Source organism: Tetrao urogallus, assembly GCF_951394365.1.
Source record: "Tetrao urogallus genome assembly, chromosome: 1".
NCBI classification, from domain to species: domain Eukaryota; kingdom Metazoa; phylum Chordata; class Aves; order Galliformes; family Phasianidae; genus Tetrao; species Tetrao urogallus.
The window spans coordinates 147125213-147140670 of NC_136813.1; the positions used below are offsets into that span (position 1 = coordinate 147125213).

The 15458-nt window shown below is 36.8% G+C and overlaps 1 protein-coding gene across 2 annotated transcripts in view; it reads right to left on the minus strand.

The window, feature by feature from the left end:
* Window positions 1–15039, minus strand: part of NR1H4 (nuclear receptor subfamily 1 group H member 4) — a gene marked incomplete at both ends in the record, with an annotated part of 33436 nt that extends 18397 nt beyond the window's left edge. For both annotated transcript variants that reach the window (XM_079549813.1, XM_079549812.1), the window contains 2 exons: window positions 5517–5879; window positions 14955–15039. In XM_079549813.1, coding sequence (XP_079405939.1) covers window positions 5517–5879; window positions 14955–15039 — 448 coding nt within the window. The remainder of the gene's footprint in view (window positions 1–5516; window positions 5880–14954) is intronic.
* Between the last annotated feature and the right edge of the window lie 419 nt (window positions 15040–15458).

Below are 15458 nucleotides of genomic sequence, written 5' to 3' on the forward strand. Positions count from 1 at the left end.
AACTCTCAAAGCAGCAAATAACAAAGATGAAGAGCATCTCCATAAGGGTTTTCCGAATTACACTGGTTCTGCTACACTGCAGGTTTCTTTTGGTGCCTGGGTGATTGTTCTTGCTGTTTGCATTGAGAATAGTATCAAGATAGTGTAATTTAATAAATGAGCATGTTAGATCATGTATCCACGTTAGAAATTAGCCCCAAGTAAGGCCCTGCAACTGCTGACCTTGAGAAAATTCAGACCCAAATCTGAAACCTGCCAGGCTGAGCACCTGCTATAGGAGTGATAGCATACATACCGGTGAAAAAAATACCAGCCTGTTAAGTCTCTTGAGGTACAGAATGCACAGGAAGGGAGATGAATAACTGGTTATACTTCCCTGCAGCTCTTGGGAGCTGCAGAGGTTCCACATACTGGTCTATTTGCCCATTCCAGGTCTAGTAGAGAAGCTGTACCATATCTACCCGTTGTACGTGAGGCCTCCTCAGCTGTTAACAGGATACCTTGATCCCTTTCCCTAAGCACTGTCCCCTGGTGAACTAAGCACTTACCTGATTTCAAATACACAAGCACTTCAATTGATATCATCACTGGATTCACACAAAAGTTGCACAGCAGTTACTGCAAACCAGAACTCATCCCAGAAGTCTACAGGGACTTGACTCAATATGTAGTCTACTATGAGTCTACTCATCTACTACTTGATTTTGCCTAGCACAGCTCTGTGAGAGGAACGGTGGAGAAAAGGTGCAGTGCTCAAGATATGAAATTTTTTACAGCAAGAGTCATCACAAAAACATCGGAGTCTTTGCAGCCAATCGCGACTTAAATGTTTCCTGAATTTTTAGTGTGACTCACTGTGCCATCACAATCTTTTGAAGTTATCCTTCATATGGCAGACTATCTAGCATCAGCTGCAGAGGGAATTAACTACCTTTGTCATAGCAGTGAAGGCTGATTCTCCTCCTCACCTGAGGGCAGGCTTTTGAGGTAGACTTCTCAGAGCTTATCCTGATACATCACTGATTTATACTGCAATTGAAACTAGAATTCTATGTAAATTTGCAGCAAGCAGAACTATTCACAAACTTTTGCGTTCTTCTTGTTCCTGGCCAGCACAATAAAGATGCCATTGTTTTCCGGCCTGGCACTTGCATGCAATACCAGATGCACCAAATAAGATCCAGTCTTCCACACTTAAATTGCAGGGCAAATTTAGATGTGATTCTGAATTTTTGCACATTGAAGGATTTGTCTGTGTGTTTCCACAGACAACGTGAATGTGAATCCACAGAATGTGTGGAGCTAGGATAATATGCTGCTGAATCTGAGCAAGATAACATGATATGCCATGGTGATTTTGCCATTGTCAGATGACAATTTCCCAATTTTGGCCCAAGTTTCTACAGCTGTGTCATCTCTTTGAAGCACCAGTATATAGCTTTGAGTAAAACTGTTCTGCTCACTAAAAAATTTAGCGTTTCTTTAAATCTGCTTTATTTCCTGCTTGAAATAGCTTTCATTCTTGGCTTCTTTTCAGATAAATATATTTGACTGGCATCAGTCTCTTTTGAAATGCAGATTGCTTGGAACCTTCTGCAGCCCTAGGCATTATTTTTATTCATCATTTGCACTGTGTTTAATACATTACCGTTTAATGCTCAGGGAAGGAAGAGAAAGGCCTGGATTTAAGCTGTTGGTTCTCAGTGTCAGTTAAAGGCAACTATTTGTTAAATTTAAATCCTGTAATTTGTGATAAGTATTAATTAGCAGTAAATATTAAAAAGCACTGTTCAAATATTTATGACACTTTCAGTCCAATTTTTCCCTCACACTCTCTGCTAGTTTGCTTTCTCTCGAGGGAGCACAGGAAAAGAGCCTTAGTAAATAAGCACTTAAAAAACATGAAAGAATATGAAAGGATCCAAAAATAGGGATGCAAAAAGGTAGAAGCTAATAGGACTCAGATACTTACTCTTAAAAGAAAGTTTTTGGAAAAGCAAAATTATATGGAATAAGAAATTAAATTGTTTTGTTTTGTTTTTTACAAAAAGTAGTTTTAATCCTATTCTCATTGCAGTTCTATCATGAAGTGAATCATTTTCTTCTCGAACAGACTTCACAATTGATTTTGAAATAAAAATTTTGGTAATTTTTTAATACATTGTCTTTACTAATAAGTCCAAATAAACTTATATTGCTTGTAGTACTTTATGCACAATCTCCTATAACAGATGGCTTTTTACAAAAATGTGGAGAAATGGCATCTGTCGGAATAATGAAGGGGCAGTCCCCAAAAGATGAAGGCACAGTCTAACTTTGATTTGATGTTACCAAACTGCAAAAATCTCACGTTAGCTGGAAATGTTGATTTTGCTTTGTTCTCTCAGCCAGTAATGAATATAATTAATTAAGACTACAGTTGCTCCACTGTTACCAATCCTAATTTTTCCTAAGGAAATTATAAACACTGAAGGAAGATAGCTGTTAAAAACATGGATGAAAGCTTTGTAAGTATCTCAGTTTGCCATCCTGGTGTCTAATTGTTCCGAGAATCTCAACCTAACAGATTTTGAAGTTCACAGTTGGTAACAAAGCACAACTCCACTCTGTCAGATTACCAGGACATGCTGTGGCATTCCCTCCTCCCATGCCCACGTGGTGGGTGTGAATCTGAGGAGATGATTAAAGTAGCACTTCATTTCACAGGAAGTATGCTGGCTCTGATATAAGAATCATTAAGCATCATCAGAAATGCTTTGAAGAGTGCCAAAACTGGTGTTGTTCTACGTAAGGGGAATTCACAACCAGCTTTTCTCTCTGCAAACATGCTCAGTGTCTTCACTGAACAAACACAATACTGCATCACAGTTGTTCTGCAGCATCTCAAAATGGCCTTCAAAGACCACTATGCAGGTTAAGCTGTTCCTAGTGTTTATTATCTTACGAAATGGCTTAGTGTATATTTTCAAAGATGTGTAATTAAAAATTATTGGCTGTTTTAAAAAATGCCTTTAGGAGCTTTGATATCTGCCTGCAAAGATTATCAGGGAATTGGCCTCTAGAGGAGCAGGCTTTAAAGCACGGTACAGTGGTCCTTATAATGAAATGTTGCTCGTGGAGTGTCTTATCCTTTAAGGACCATAATTGTGATGCTAGTATTATTGTAAAAAAGTGGTACCTTCAAAACTGACAGGTGAGAAAAACCTCAATAAATCCTCTTATTTAATTTTAATTTCTATTTTTATACTAGAGGCAACTATCCTATGAGGGCAAATGTTTTATCTGCTTTTATTGAGTATGTAAAATATTAAATAATTAATAAATATTTCTTAAAGGATGTTCATGTATTGAAAAAAATAAGATAGAAATGTATAATTCAATTCATATCTTCAGATTGCTATTCTCATGAGGGATGATAAATAAGATCTTAATGTTGTTCTACTCAAGGAAGAAGAATGAGGAGTGTTGCTGAATGCACTATCCAATAAAGTAATAATGGTAAAAAAATTCACATATTCATCACAGAGAACTGACTCCCATATAAATATTTGCTAAGTGTCCAACTTTGAATCAGAATCTCCACAGCATCAATGGAGCAGGGGCACTGCAGGGTATGCACCAGGCCTGCAGAAAGAGATCTGTATATTATTCAGGACACTCAGTGAGCATGAATTAGCAGTCTTGTCACTGAAAAGAAGAGTTAATGCCATGCTCAGATATGAGATGTGTGAAGTAATCCTACTACACTGATAAGAGTGCAACTGTCTTACCGAGCCCAGTTTTGGTCAATGTGTCTTGAGGTAATAGATAGCAACGTGAAGAATTCCACAGGGACAGAAGGATGATCAGAGGTTTAGAAAAGACTATGTCCTCTTCACATCGTAAAACAGAATTACTGTCCTCAGCACATCTTTTTCCTGAATCAGCGGTTATTTTAATGGCCTCTCAAGTTTATTGTAGAAATTGAATGCATGGTCTTTAAATAATTCAGCTTTTACTATGTTTGATCAAGGATACTATTCCACATAATTGATGTTGCAATCATGAAATAGAGAGAAAACATAAAATAAATTATCCCAATAAAGTAGTATAATTATAATTATGCAGAATGATTCAAACTGAATCAGTAGAGAGTTGAACACATATTGCCTGTGTATTTACCTGATATCTTTAACTAACTCCCATAGATATTTTTTAAACACTCCAGAATTTTTAATTATAAATCTTTGAAAAATAGACTAAGACATTTCATAACTGAAATAATAAACAATAGGAACAGCTAGCTAACAAAATAAACATATCATGATTCCAAATCTTCACATTAAACCTGAATATAAATTGTGTTCATAAAGACAGCATTAGTATAAGCTACTTATTTTATTTTATTTTATTTTTACTTTGAGAATACTCAGGCAGCAGAAAGAAACCAATCTCTTACTTATTGGAATTATTCAGATAAACTGTATGACTTTTAATTGCATTTACAGTGTTTACAGTGTTAGACCACTGAGGTCTGTTTTGTCCTCAGAAATGAATCTGTAAGAGGTAGAGCAAAACCTAAAAGTACTTCAAAGTCCACCCTCAATGACAGTGAGGTCCATGTTAAGATTAGTATCTATATTCATACTGTAGCCTTTATCCATGGAACAGAAACCTTAATTAAACATTTGTTCACAAAATAGGATGAAAAACTGAGGGATTTTTCATCCTACTTTGCACCTTGGCCTCATCACAGAGTAACCATCTTAAGGTACAATAGTTGTTCCACCAATATATCCTTTTTATTTCCTCTGCTAAAGTATCTGGCAATAATGTCTTCAATAACGGCAATAATTTTCTATATCCCCTTTATCCTGCAGATTCATGAATACTGTTCCCCTAGGAAGTAAGATATTTAGGCTGCAAATGCAACTGGAAAAAGCTTTCTTTCTAGGGATAGAGGCTGTTTCTAGAAACACACCTGGAATTAGAAAAGTTCATTCATTTCACAAGCCTAAAGACACACTGCTTATACATTAGGAGCTGAAAGAAGGGGGTTCTTTGGGAACAGTTTGGAGATGGGTGTTGATAGCTTTCACTTCCTTTCAATGTGCATTACATATGGACTGAAGTCACAGCTGATTTCTAGGGCAGCCTAGCACAGAGATAGATCCTAAGAGGTGTCCATGAATTTGGCTCTTTCCATAGGAGCAGGCTGGGTTCAATAGCCACTGAGACAGCAAAGCCAGACTGCCAGGCACTGCATGGAAGCTGATCTTCAGCTTAATGAAACCTGATGATGTCTCAAGAATTACAGGTTGGCCAACTGTGCTCTATATTCATGGGAAAATGGATACATAGGTGGAAGATGTTGACAATTTGTCTTGGGGAAAATCCAAAGTAATATATATATCAAAACCAAGTGCAATTTTCTACAATACTTAATGACTTGGACGAAAAATATAAAGAAAAAAATGAGAAGCTAATACTGCTATGCTTAACAGTCAAGTAGTATTCTGTAACTGATTTCATCTTACCTTTGCATCCTTCACAAGTGAGAGCATTGTAGTGGTACCCAGAGGCTTTGTCACCACAGACCACACAGAGCTCTTCTCCTTTCATTCTTCCTGTGGAGTGGCCCAGTCTAGGCTTTTTGGCTGCAGGGATATCCATTATCTCTGTCTCTCTTGTGAAAAAGGTCTCTGAGGGTATTCTCCTAAGCTCGTACATCCCAGGGGAATACCATTCCTCGTGCTGTGGAGGGTAAAAGCCCAGGTTGGAGTAATAAGGTGGTGATGAAATCTGAGGCTGAACTTGGGGAAATGGCACACTGTTGTACTGTGCATAAGGAGAAACGTCTGCTTCTTGCACTGGAGAACTCATTGGCTCTGAAAGGATACCTGGAAAATAACAAACAAACAAAGAAGAAATCCAAAACACAGATTATCACACTGTGAAAAGACAATTATCAGAAAATTTTGCACTTCCTCAGACATCCATCTCAAAAATGATATGGCATAATCACAAAGACTGCATGGTCTGTGTGTGCATCTTGAAAGGTGTTTTCAAATCAGCCACTCTCAGATACTCCTTTATTAGTGGTGGAATGTCATTCCATTCACATAAAAAAAAATTGAAAGATACCACATAGCTAGTAATATAAGCGTTCAATTTATGAGAAAGAGTAATCATACTACAAATAAATTAGTAAACTGAATTAAGATTTGCAGTAGAACAAAAGAAATCCAAGTAAACTAAAAAATCCTATGGTATTGATGAAAGCTAGATCAAGACACAAAACAATGTGTTAATTTCTATATAATTCTGCATGAATACACTGTGAAGGGAATGCTACATTGGGGAAAGACAAGAGAGAAACTTAATTATGTGACTGAGTACATGAAATAAACTTTCAGGAAGAGTCTGAAAGGGGGCAGTGAGTCTGCAAAGAAGAAGTAGGGAAGATATTCCTGATGTAAGTGGAAAAATGGGACCTTCCCAGCAGCCAGCCTCCAGTGGTCACCGAGTCAGCCCCTGCAGCCCAGTTCCCAATCTCTACAAGCCTATGGGACTTAGAGCATTGGCCCACTTCTCATGGACACACCTCCCTACTCTGCACTACTCACCTTCGAGCCAACAACAAACCTGGTAATGGTGAATGAGATATGAAAAGAATTGCATAATTTCCTGTTAAAGTAGTTTGTAAAGTTGGTATCAGCAAAGTACCTGGAGGCTACCTTACCTAGTTCATTGAATTGCAGATTCACATTCTGCTTGTCTTATTCAAAATACAGTTTAGATCTCATTTTTTGCAGTAACACAAGTGAAATTACATCTAACAGTCCTTAGATGATGTAAGTAAAAGGAAGCCCATGTCAACCAGATGAAAAGGCTAATTAAAAAGTTATTTGCAAATTATTCTATACTTTTTGATGGAAAGTCACATCTTTCTATTTCATGAAAATACTGAGACTGCTCCTCCATTAATTCCAAGAAGATAATTCAATAAAAATAGTGTATGTTACTGGAGAGATGCCTAGTCACACTCTTACTGAAGTCAACAGCAGAGTTTACAAGGAAATCATAGATAAAAGTTTGTTGGTGACCATTACTTAACTGTGCTTCTAAAGCACTCAAAAAAGCTTTTTCTGACAAAATCAATTCCTGGAAAGTTTCCTTCACTTCTGAGGAATCAGAAACAATGAAGAAATGCTAATAGCAAAGAAGGAACATTCTGTAATGACAGCTGGGAAGAAAAATCTGTAGCAGGGGATTTTTCCCTCTCCTTTGTCTGTCTTTGGTTAGTGACAGAAACTAACATTTGCTTTTCAATTACTTCTTCACTTTCAAGGTCCCATGCTTGCTGTGCAGCTTTCTGCCACTTCTACTTCACCATGCTGCAAAAGTGATGCAACTGGCTTCGATTTGGCCGAATGCTGTATTGTCCACAGCACATCTTTGCCAATAGCAAATGTAGACGTTCGAGTTCAAGAAAAAACAGAAAGACACAAGTCTGGAAAAATAAGACGAGCCTAAAAGAGAGTGATGGTGTTATTTATTGCTAGCAGTATTGTCACGTTTTCTTCTTCCAGCAGATGCCAAGACCCACATACTACAGTAGTATGTAGCAGAAGGTACTCCTCAAGCCCATGTTTATGTCCTTCAAATAAATAACATGGACCTCTGGATTCTTGAGAGAAAGCATTGACATCTTCTATAGAAGAGCCTGAAGATGAAGTCAGAGCTTTGTGAGTCAAAACTAAACTCTCACTGCAGTGATACCTGTTAGCTGCAGAAGGTATGAAACTTGAAAATAGCAATGATTTAATGCTGAGTTTTGTTGGTCAGTATGAAATTCAAATGCAAGGAAAGGCCTCACGACTACAGGTTTAATGAGTAGGTGGTCTTTCTTTAATTTTATTTCCAGTTTGTTGGAATGCTGCCCTTTGAGATTGTTCAAAGTACTTTATGCACAAAAGCAGTGTTAATTTAACGGCAAGACACACAATCATTATACAAATCATTCAGACTGTTTGGAAAGGAATCTGTTCACCATGGAAACCTAAGCTGCTGTTTCCTAGTTAGGAATTACTTTGTTGACTAAGTTTCCTAAAGGAAAGAGGGAGATTCCAAAATGAAAACGAAGAAACTGTTGATTTTTATCTTTGTGCCATCTACCGGAAATTCCACAAAAGCTCTTTTTCAGTCTCTTGAACTGCTTGGAAGGCAACATTCCTTCCACAGAAGAAAATCATCTCTGGACTTATTAAAAACTCAGGGCTGTAAAAGAACTGCAGCAAATGCTGAGACATCATTTAGCATTTATTTAAAGTAGCATTTGCATTACATACAGATGTTTACAGAAATCTCCATAATTATTAACTGCATTCTACTACTGAAGGACACAAAACCCATCAATCTATAATGTAAAATACAAAAGAAATAGAGATGAAGACTTTCAGCTAAATCTTATTCATGGTTAGAACAGTGGAAAGAAAGAGGGAGAACAGGGTAGAGAGAGACCGAGAGAATACAACCTTGTTTTCTGTAAAGCTAGTTTGCAGTTAAAATTCTGGAAGTATGCAGATGGCTCACTGATGGATACCAAAGTGATTTTTAAGGATATTTAGTTACAGTGTAAGCTTTCCTGCTTCAGCTTAAGGCTTTATTATTATTAAGTTGAACTGATTTGTCTAGTTTGAAGAGCTTTGGTGGGAACTTCTGTTTCATCCTTAGAAATTAGCAGACTTGTGCTGAGATGTCTTTGCCCAAAGCAGATCAACAACTTCTGTTGAATGATTATTATTCCACAAAATCATCAATAAGGCTTGAATTAAACACTGCAAAACAAGCATTAGCTATTTAACATTTTTCCTAAAAATATTTGTTTAAAAATGTAAATTTCTTCCAGAAAGACAATTTAAAAATGAAACTCTCATTCTTTAGTTGAAATGTCCTTTTAATCTGGAATATTTTCTTTGAAAATGAGAAGGTTGAAACAGAAATCAACTGCTTTGAAGTTACCAGGATGAAGAATTTCTTTGGCCTGATCCAAAACATGTGGTTGGAGCAGTGTTCCTCAGCCAGCGGTGTGCACAGAGCTTTTCACAAAGGCTGCAGGGATTCTGCTCTCAGAACCATACAGTGCGCTGCTCTGTCTTGCATGACCCTTTAAAATCACAGCAACTTTGAGAATTATGCTCTGCAAAGTACGTGCAAATCTAAAACAAGTAGTTTCTTATCACAAAGGAAAAAACAAACAAAACAACACCTAATCTTATCTTGCTAACCAGAATGCACATATGCTTTTATCAAGACATAAGAAGAAATAAGTCTGCAATGAGCTGGTCTCGTGCCACTGTGAAGCACTGTGAGGCAGCCATTGAAATCACTGGAGTCAAGTAGTAAAAAGCAGTGAAAGCGAAGTCAGAAATGGACTCACTGGAATATAGTCATCTTTTTTATTTGCTTAGTCTTAGCTATTTTGAAACTTCTGTTTTTCCTTCTGAAATACTACCTTTTACAATTTTAAAAACTATTTAGATGCACATAACTGTGGATTACTTACAGTTGTTGACCTTTAGGTTATCTTTTGCAAATAAGTGACCTTCAGTGAAAATATTTTACAAAAACCAGGAAAGCTTACAACATGAAACATTTATATGGATGTAGTCAGAATTTTGCAAATATTTTTCCACAACATTGCTCGCAACTGAAACACATGAGAGAGTTTTGAGTTCGTTTCTGAGTATTTTACATATAAATTAAAATATTTTTAATGTAGGCTTAAGCACTTGATGGATTGAAAAGGAATTTCCCTTGAAGGAACTAAAGAAAGTGTTTTCAATTAGTAGTTTTAAACTGAGGTTCCAGACTCAAGAATAACACAAGTTGATTCTATGATTCTATGATTAAGGATATTACAGAAATTACAGTGATGTCACATTTTAAGGTAAAATGTTATTATTCCATTAATATAAAACTAACAGGGTCAAAAATACAAGAAGGTTTCCAATAGGAACCTTTGGCAGTCTCGAAGGTATTCACAATGGAAATCAGCACAAACTTCAGGATTAAGTAATTAGAAACCTTAGAACAGCCATTAATGAAATCCTGATGTGATTCCAAACAAATTCTTTTCAGAATATTAAAGATCGCTTGAGTTAAACAACCTCATAGCACCCTACGGTTTCAGTGAAGAATACAAGTTCAGATCACACACACACCCAAACAAGAGCATAGCGATATCCTACCTCAGCGCCTTCTGTCAGACCATATCTTGAAGCAAAATACTGTCCTTACGTTACCCAGTCCTTCTTTCTCTCTTTCTCTGCTTTCCTCTTTCCCTTGAAGTTTTTGCTTTGTCTATATCCCGTTGCCTTTTTCACAGTGAGAACTTTCTTTAAGACTCACAAAGGAGTGATACAGGCCAGAGGTTATATCGTTTACTGATTAACTTCATTACAGAGAAACTTGTTAGTAAATGCCTGAAACAATAGCAACGCCAGCATCCACTGGTAATTTACCTGGATAAAATCTGTTTTCCATGTCAGGAGGTGCCTCCAAAAAGCTTAGATAGTGTAATTTTCTGTAACTGTAACAGTTTACTCATGGCAAAATATTCATCAGTAAAGATTTAACAACCTCAGATGATTCTGTGCAATAGATTAACCACTTCAGTAGCCCGTTTTAGTCGACTGGATAAACAGGTGCTTTTTAAGCCCAGAAATGCTTGTATTCTCCAAAACAAGCCAGAGTGCTTAGCCTTGCTGGACACATCTATATGATGACATAGAAGAGTGCCAGGAAGATGCCCTTGACCCAAGGCCAAGTGCCAATTCTTCTCTATGTTGTTTGAGGGTAAAGCTAACTCTCTAAAGAACAGGTAGGATGCAGCTGAATTTGTAGTCCATGTTGCTGACCTTACTCTTCTGGGCCCATGCAGCCTTCCTGTGGCTCTCAGGTATTACCACTTAATAGGTGTCATTTCAGCTCAAATCATCTGTAAAATCATGAGGGTTCTGTTGTCTGCTTGAAGCCAGGAGAGTGTGTTGTATGCCATCATTTGACAGCAGCAAAGGTGTGAAGACGTGTAAAACCCACTGAGAGTGTTAGTGAACAGTGTAGGGCAAAGCCAGCCAAATCTACAGCAGTCTTGTCCAAGCAGCTTTTCTGGGAATGGTTCTTGCTAGATTCCTCTGTAATTTCACAAAACAGTCAGATTTCCAGGCTAAAATGCACAGGAGGAAGCAGTATACATGCATTTTGGTTTTGCCTCGCTCTGTGGTGCAATCTTCACTCTCAGTCCTGTTCAGTTGCACACTTCTCCTCTAATTTCTTGGTTTTTTTTTTCCTCAGATCCCACTCGGTTTGCTTTAGCTCTCCTCACAATAATTATTAAACATACATGATTTTCTGTTTTAATTTGTGTTGCTTTGTTTCCTTTTGATCTAGGGGTCTGTTACAGGCCTAATTATCTTCTCTATAAGGATGAAGCCAGATGTTTCATCCCTGGCCAGGTGGTGCTGAGGACAAACAGTTATTTAACATATCTTATGATCTGGAAGGTGTTTAATCAGTTTGGACACTTTATCCTACTACTGTTAAAAAGAAAGAAAAAGAAAAAAAAAGAAAAAAGAAAAAAAAAAGGAAAAAAAAAAAGGAAAAAAAAGGAGATGGGCATAACCAGAAGAAATGCAAATTTATCTAAAATTGAATGAGCCTCTTCAGTTTATCTTAGGTACTGTTCTAGGATAGGATAAAACACTTTCCAATGGCATTTTCATTGTTTTGTCAAATGCAGATTTTCACCTTACACACCTTTTCCAATGGGGGTGTGCAAAATTAGGAAAACACATCTTGCCTTGTAATGTTTTAATATTACATTACAAGAAATTTTAAAAATCAATGTATGTGACCAATCTATGTGTCAGTAGTCTCACACTTGACATCTTGCATATGAATGACCCCTACATAAGGTGTGTTGACAGAAAATAGAATAGGGCTATTGTGTTAAAAGTCTGCTGCATACGATTTGTCACATTCTTTAAGTTCAGGTTGTGAAGTTGGGTCAGTCTTCACACAGCTGGCCCTAATTGACTCAGAGAGGCTTGTGAAATAAGAACAGTTTATCTGAGGAAGAGAAGGATCTTAGAAGAACAAGTGCCATGCAGGCTCAGGCACCCCAGGGATTTCTTGTCATAGGAGTCCCTTTCCCTCACTGTGAAAAGCAGAGCTGCAAGGAAGAAAAAGTTAATCGTACAATGCAGGTGCTATATAGAGTGCACTTTATGTAGCTGGTTTTGGCCACTTTTGCAAATAGATGTTTTCTCTGAAGAGATCTACAAAGTTTCTAAATCACATAAGTAGTGAGGTAGGAAAATAGAATAGGAAAATAGAAGCAGGTTTGTCAGATGATGGAAGAGAGAGGTTTTTGCTGTGGTTAAAGATGCTTCCCGCTTCCTCTTTCCTGTTTTGAGTCCTCTTACCAGAGGTTCATAATGACAGAAATGAAATATCTCTTAAAGCCAACTCTAAAGACACGAAGAGATAATTTACCATAGGCATACTCTGTTAAAATAGCAATGTACAATTTCCAACTCCTGAAAGGTAGAAAACCCTTTTTTCCTTTATGATGTTCTGAAATCTACTGTGACTACAAGTGTTGAGGGCGGCAAGGGGCAGTGCCCTTGGAATTACCATGGTGATGAGGCTCACAGCACCAGCAAGTCAGGATTTACAGCCTCACTTCTGAGAGACCTGGACCCAGTGCTGATGTTCAGAGAGGCACTTAGTTGTGAAGATCTACAAACACTCTTCTGTAAGTTTCAGTGAAGCATAATGAGAAGAAAATACACTTTCAAGGATTCCTTTTTCCAGAATGTGAGTGCATATCTTTGAAAAGTGAGACTATTTATAAAGGCTGATGGTTTTTTAAGTCAACAGTTTCTCATTTATATGACATCAAAGCTGTAATGTGTGAGAACTCCTTTAAGAAATGTATATTCTAAAGATGTCATTTAAGAAAAATATTTGCTTCCTGTTTCCTTGGGTACACAAGTCTCTACTTGCCAAAACAGAATGCCAAAAATGCAAGTAGCTTACAAATACAAAACTAGGAGATGAAACAAATTGCTACAAGAATCCTGAATAGATAGATTCATATCTTCACAATGAGTAACTTGCTGCACAGAATTGGCTGTTATTTCTATTTTTGGGGGGCTCTAAGAGCAGAAGACATCAAACTTAGGAAGAACTCAATATTGTGACTTAGTCGAGTGACAATGCACAAAACAGAACCAAGTGATCATAAAGATCACATAAAGAGCTGGAAGTCAGCTTAAATAAAACAACAGGAATGCTAAGTCTCCTTTTTAGTGGGACCCCTATTGAGCCCCATAAAATAGATTATTTCTTTCTGTTACTGAAATGCCAGTTTGAATTAAATCTCCTTAGCCCTAAGATCTGAATATCTATAATGGGAAACACAGTTCCTCTTTCCAAGACATGAAGATTTCTGAATGTGATTTCAGTGTGGAGGAAAACTCTTTTACATTAACACACTTTCTTGTGTTTTGAATCTACCCGATCCTCTTGAAAAACAATTAGCAAAAAAAGTAACTGTTAGAGGAAAAACCTGGAAAAAAAAAATCTGAAGTAGCAAAAATTGTCAGGAGTTTTAAAGGAATGAATGAATATAAAATTGAGTGTCCTAAATTTGGATGTCATCCTCTTCTGTAAGTATTATGGCCTGAAATGTTCCAATAATTTTATGTATACTTTTTTTAAAACTATTGGCAAAGCATTTCACCTGCTAAAGTATTTCTTTCTTAAAAAAAAAAAAAAACAAAAACAAACAAAAAAAAAAAAAACCAAAAAAAAGAAAACGAAAGCAAACAAACAAAAAAAAAACCAAACAAACAAAAAAACCCCACAAAACCATACCAAATTTAGGTAAAATTTAGGTAAAATAAAAAACCACCACCAAATTTAGGTAAAGAAAAATAGCACAATAACATACAGTAGTGAAATGTTTGTGTTTATCTTTAGCAATAGTGCTTTGGATTAGTTGTATGGGTTTGCGTTGCTGGTGGTGGCCTGGTTCATGGAGATGCTCCCAGATTCTATGTGCTCTGCAGCAGGAATGGCTTCTTGTCCCTCTGTGCCCAAAACGCTACTCTTGTTTCAAAATTTTGGTCTTATTTGGAAAGGAAAATTCTGAATTGCTGTAGCTTTCTGTGGGATCTGTATTATGTGTGAGGCTCTGAATGTATCATGATTCTCAACAAAAGACCTTCTATGCTGCCAAAAGAAAGGCTTAAAATTGTCTTATTCTCTCTCTATTTATTTATTTTTTTTCTCCCTGAGCAGAAGACAGCTTCCCCATGGTCCTAAAATATTGATCAAAAATTCTTCATTCATTAACAAGACTGTGTTTATCCCTGAAAAAACAAAAAACTAGTGGAAGAGGAGCAAGGATGGATTTTTGCAACCTGCATTATACATTGTTTTAGCATTAACATTATTAGCATGAGTTTTTAATGGTCACAGTTTTAATTTAGATGAAATTACTATCATAAATACATATAGTATGGCAATGCAAATAAATGGCAGTTTTTATTTGAAACTAACTGAAAATATGTTTGTTTAACATGATTTAAATGACCCACATGAAGATAACATCCAGCCTACATATGCAGGTCTGCCTTTTTTTTTTTTCCCCGCCTTTCAGGTATTAGAAGTGTTATAATAGATAATAATATAGAAGTGCTGCTATTAGCATTGATGGCAGAATGCAGAATTAAATGACAAAACACTACAGACTCATTATTTGTTCTTTCCATAGGGACTGATGATTCAAGAAAGTGGGCACACGTCCACCACATATCCTTGGCTTTGACTTGTTTTCAGTGCATTTTTTTTTAGGTCTCTAAGCAAAGTTAAGATACCACACTATCCTTAATTAATCAACTTACCAAATAAATGAGGACCTTCAGTTAGAGAAAATCCATCTGCGGTAGCTAGCTGGGGATGTCCTATTAAATTCATTTCAGATCCCATTTATTCTTCAGTTCAGGAAGAATATAATTAAGAAGACAGTTTGAAAGGAGATCCTGAAAGATATAAACCAAGAAGGATATTTAAACAAGGTAATTCATTTTTTGTACCTGTGGCAAGGCAGGATCAAGGAGGTTGTTTCAATATTTACTGTAACAAACTTTGGATTGAAGATACAATATCTAGTTCAGCCTTCAAATAAAATGCTGTATCTAGTTTGTTTTTTCCTTGCTGTGCTGTATCTTATTGGCTGTTCTTCTGTATCTTCTGCTGTTCAATTAAAACCACTGGCAGTTTATGCTCAGTTTTATTCAGATATTCACAGATTGAAGCACTGAGCTGACCTGCTAAGGGCAATGCTGCCCAGACCCTCTCCCAGGGAATGGTAGTTGCTTCCATTATTTTTTTTCATCACTCTTTCA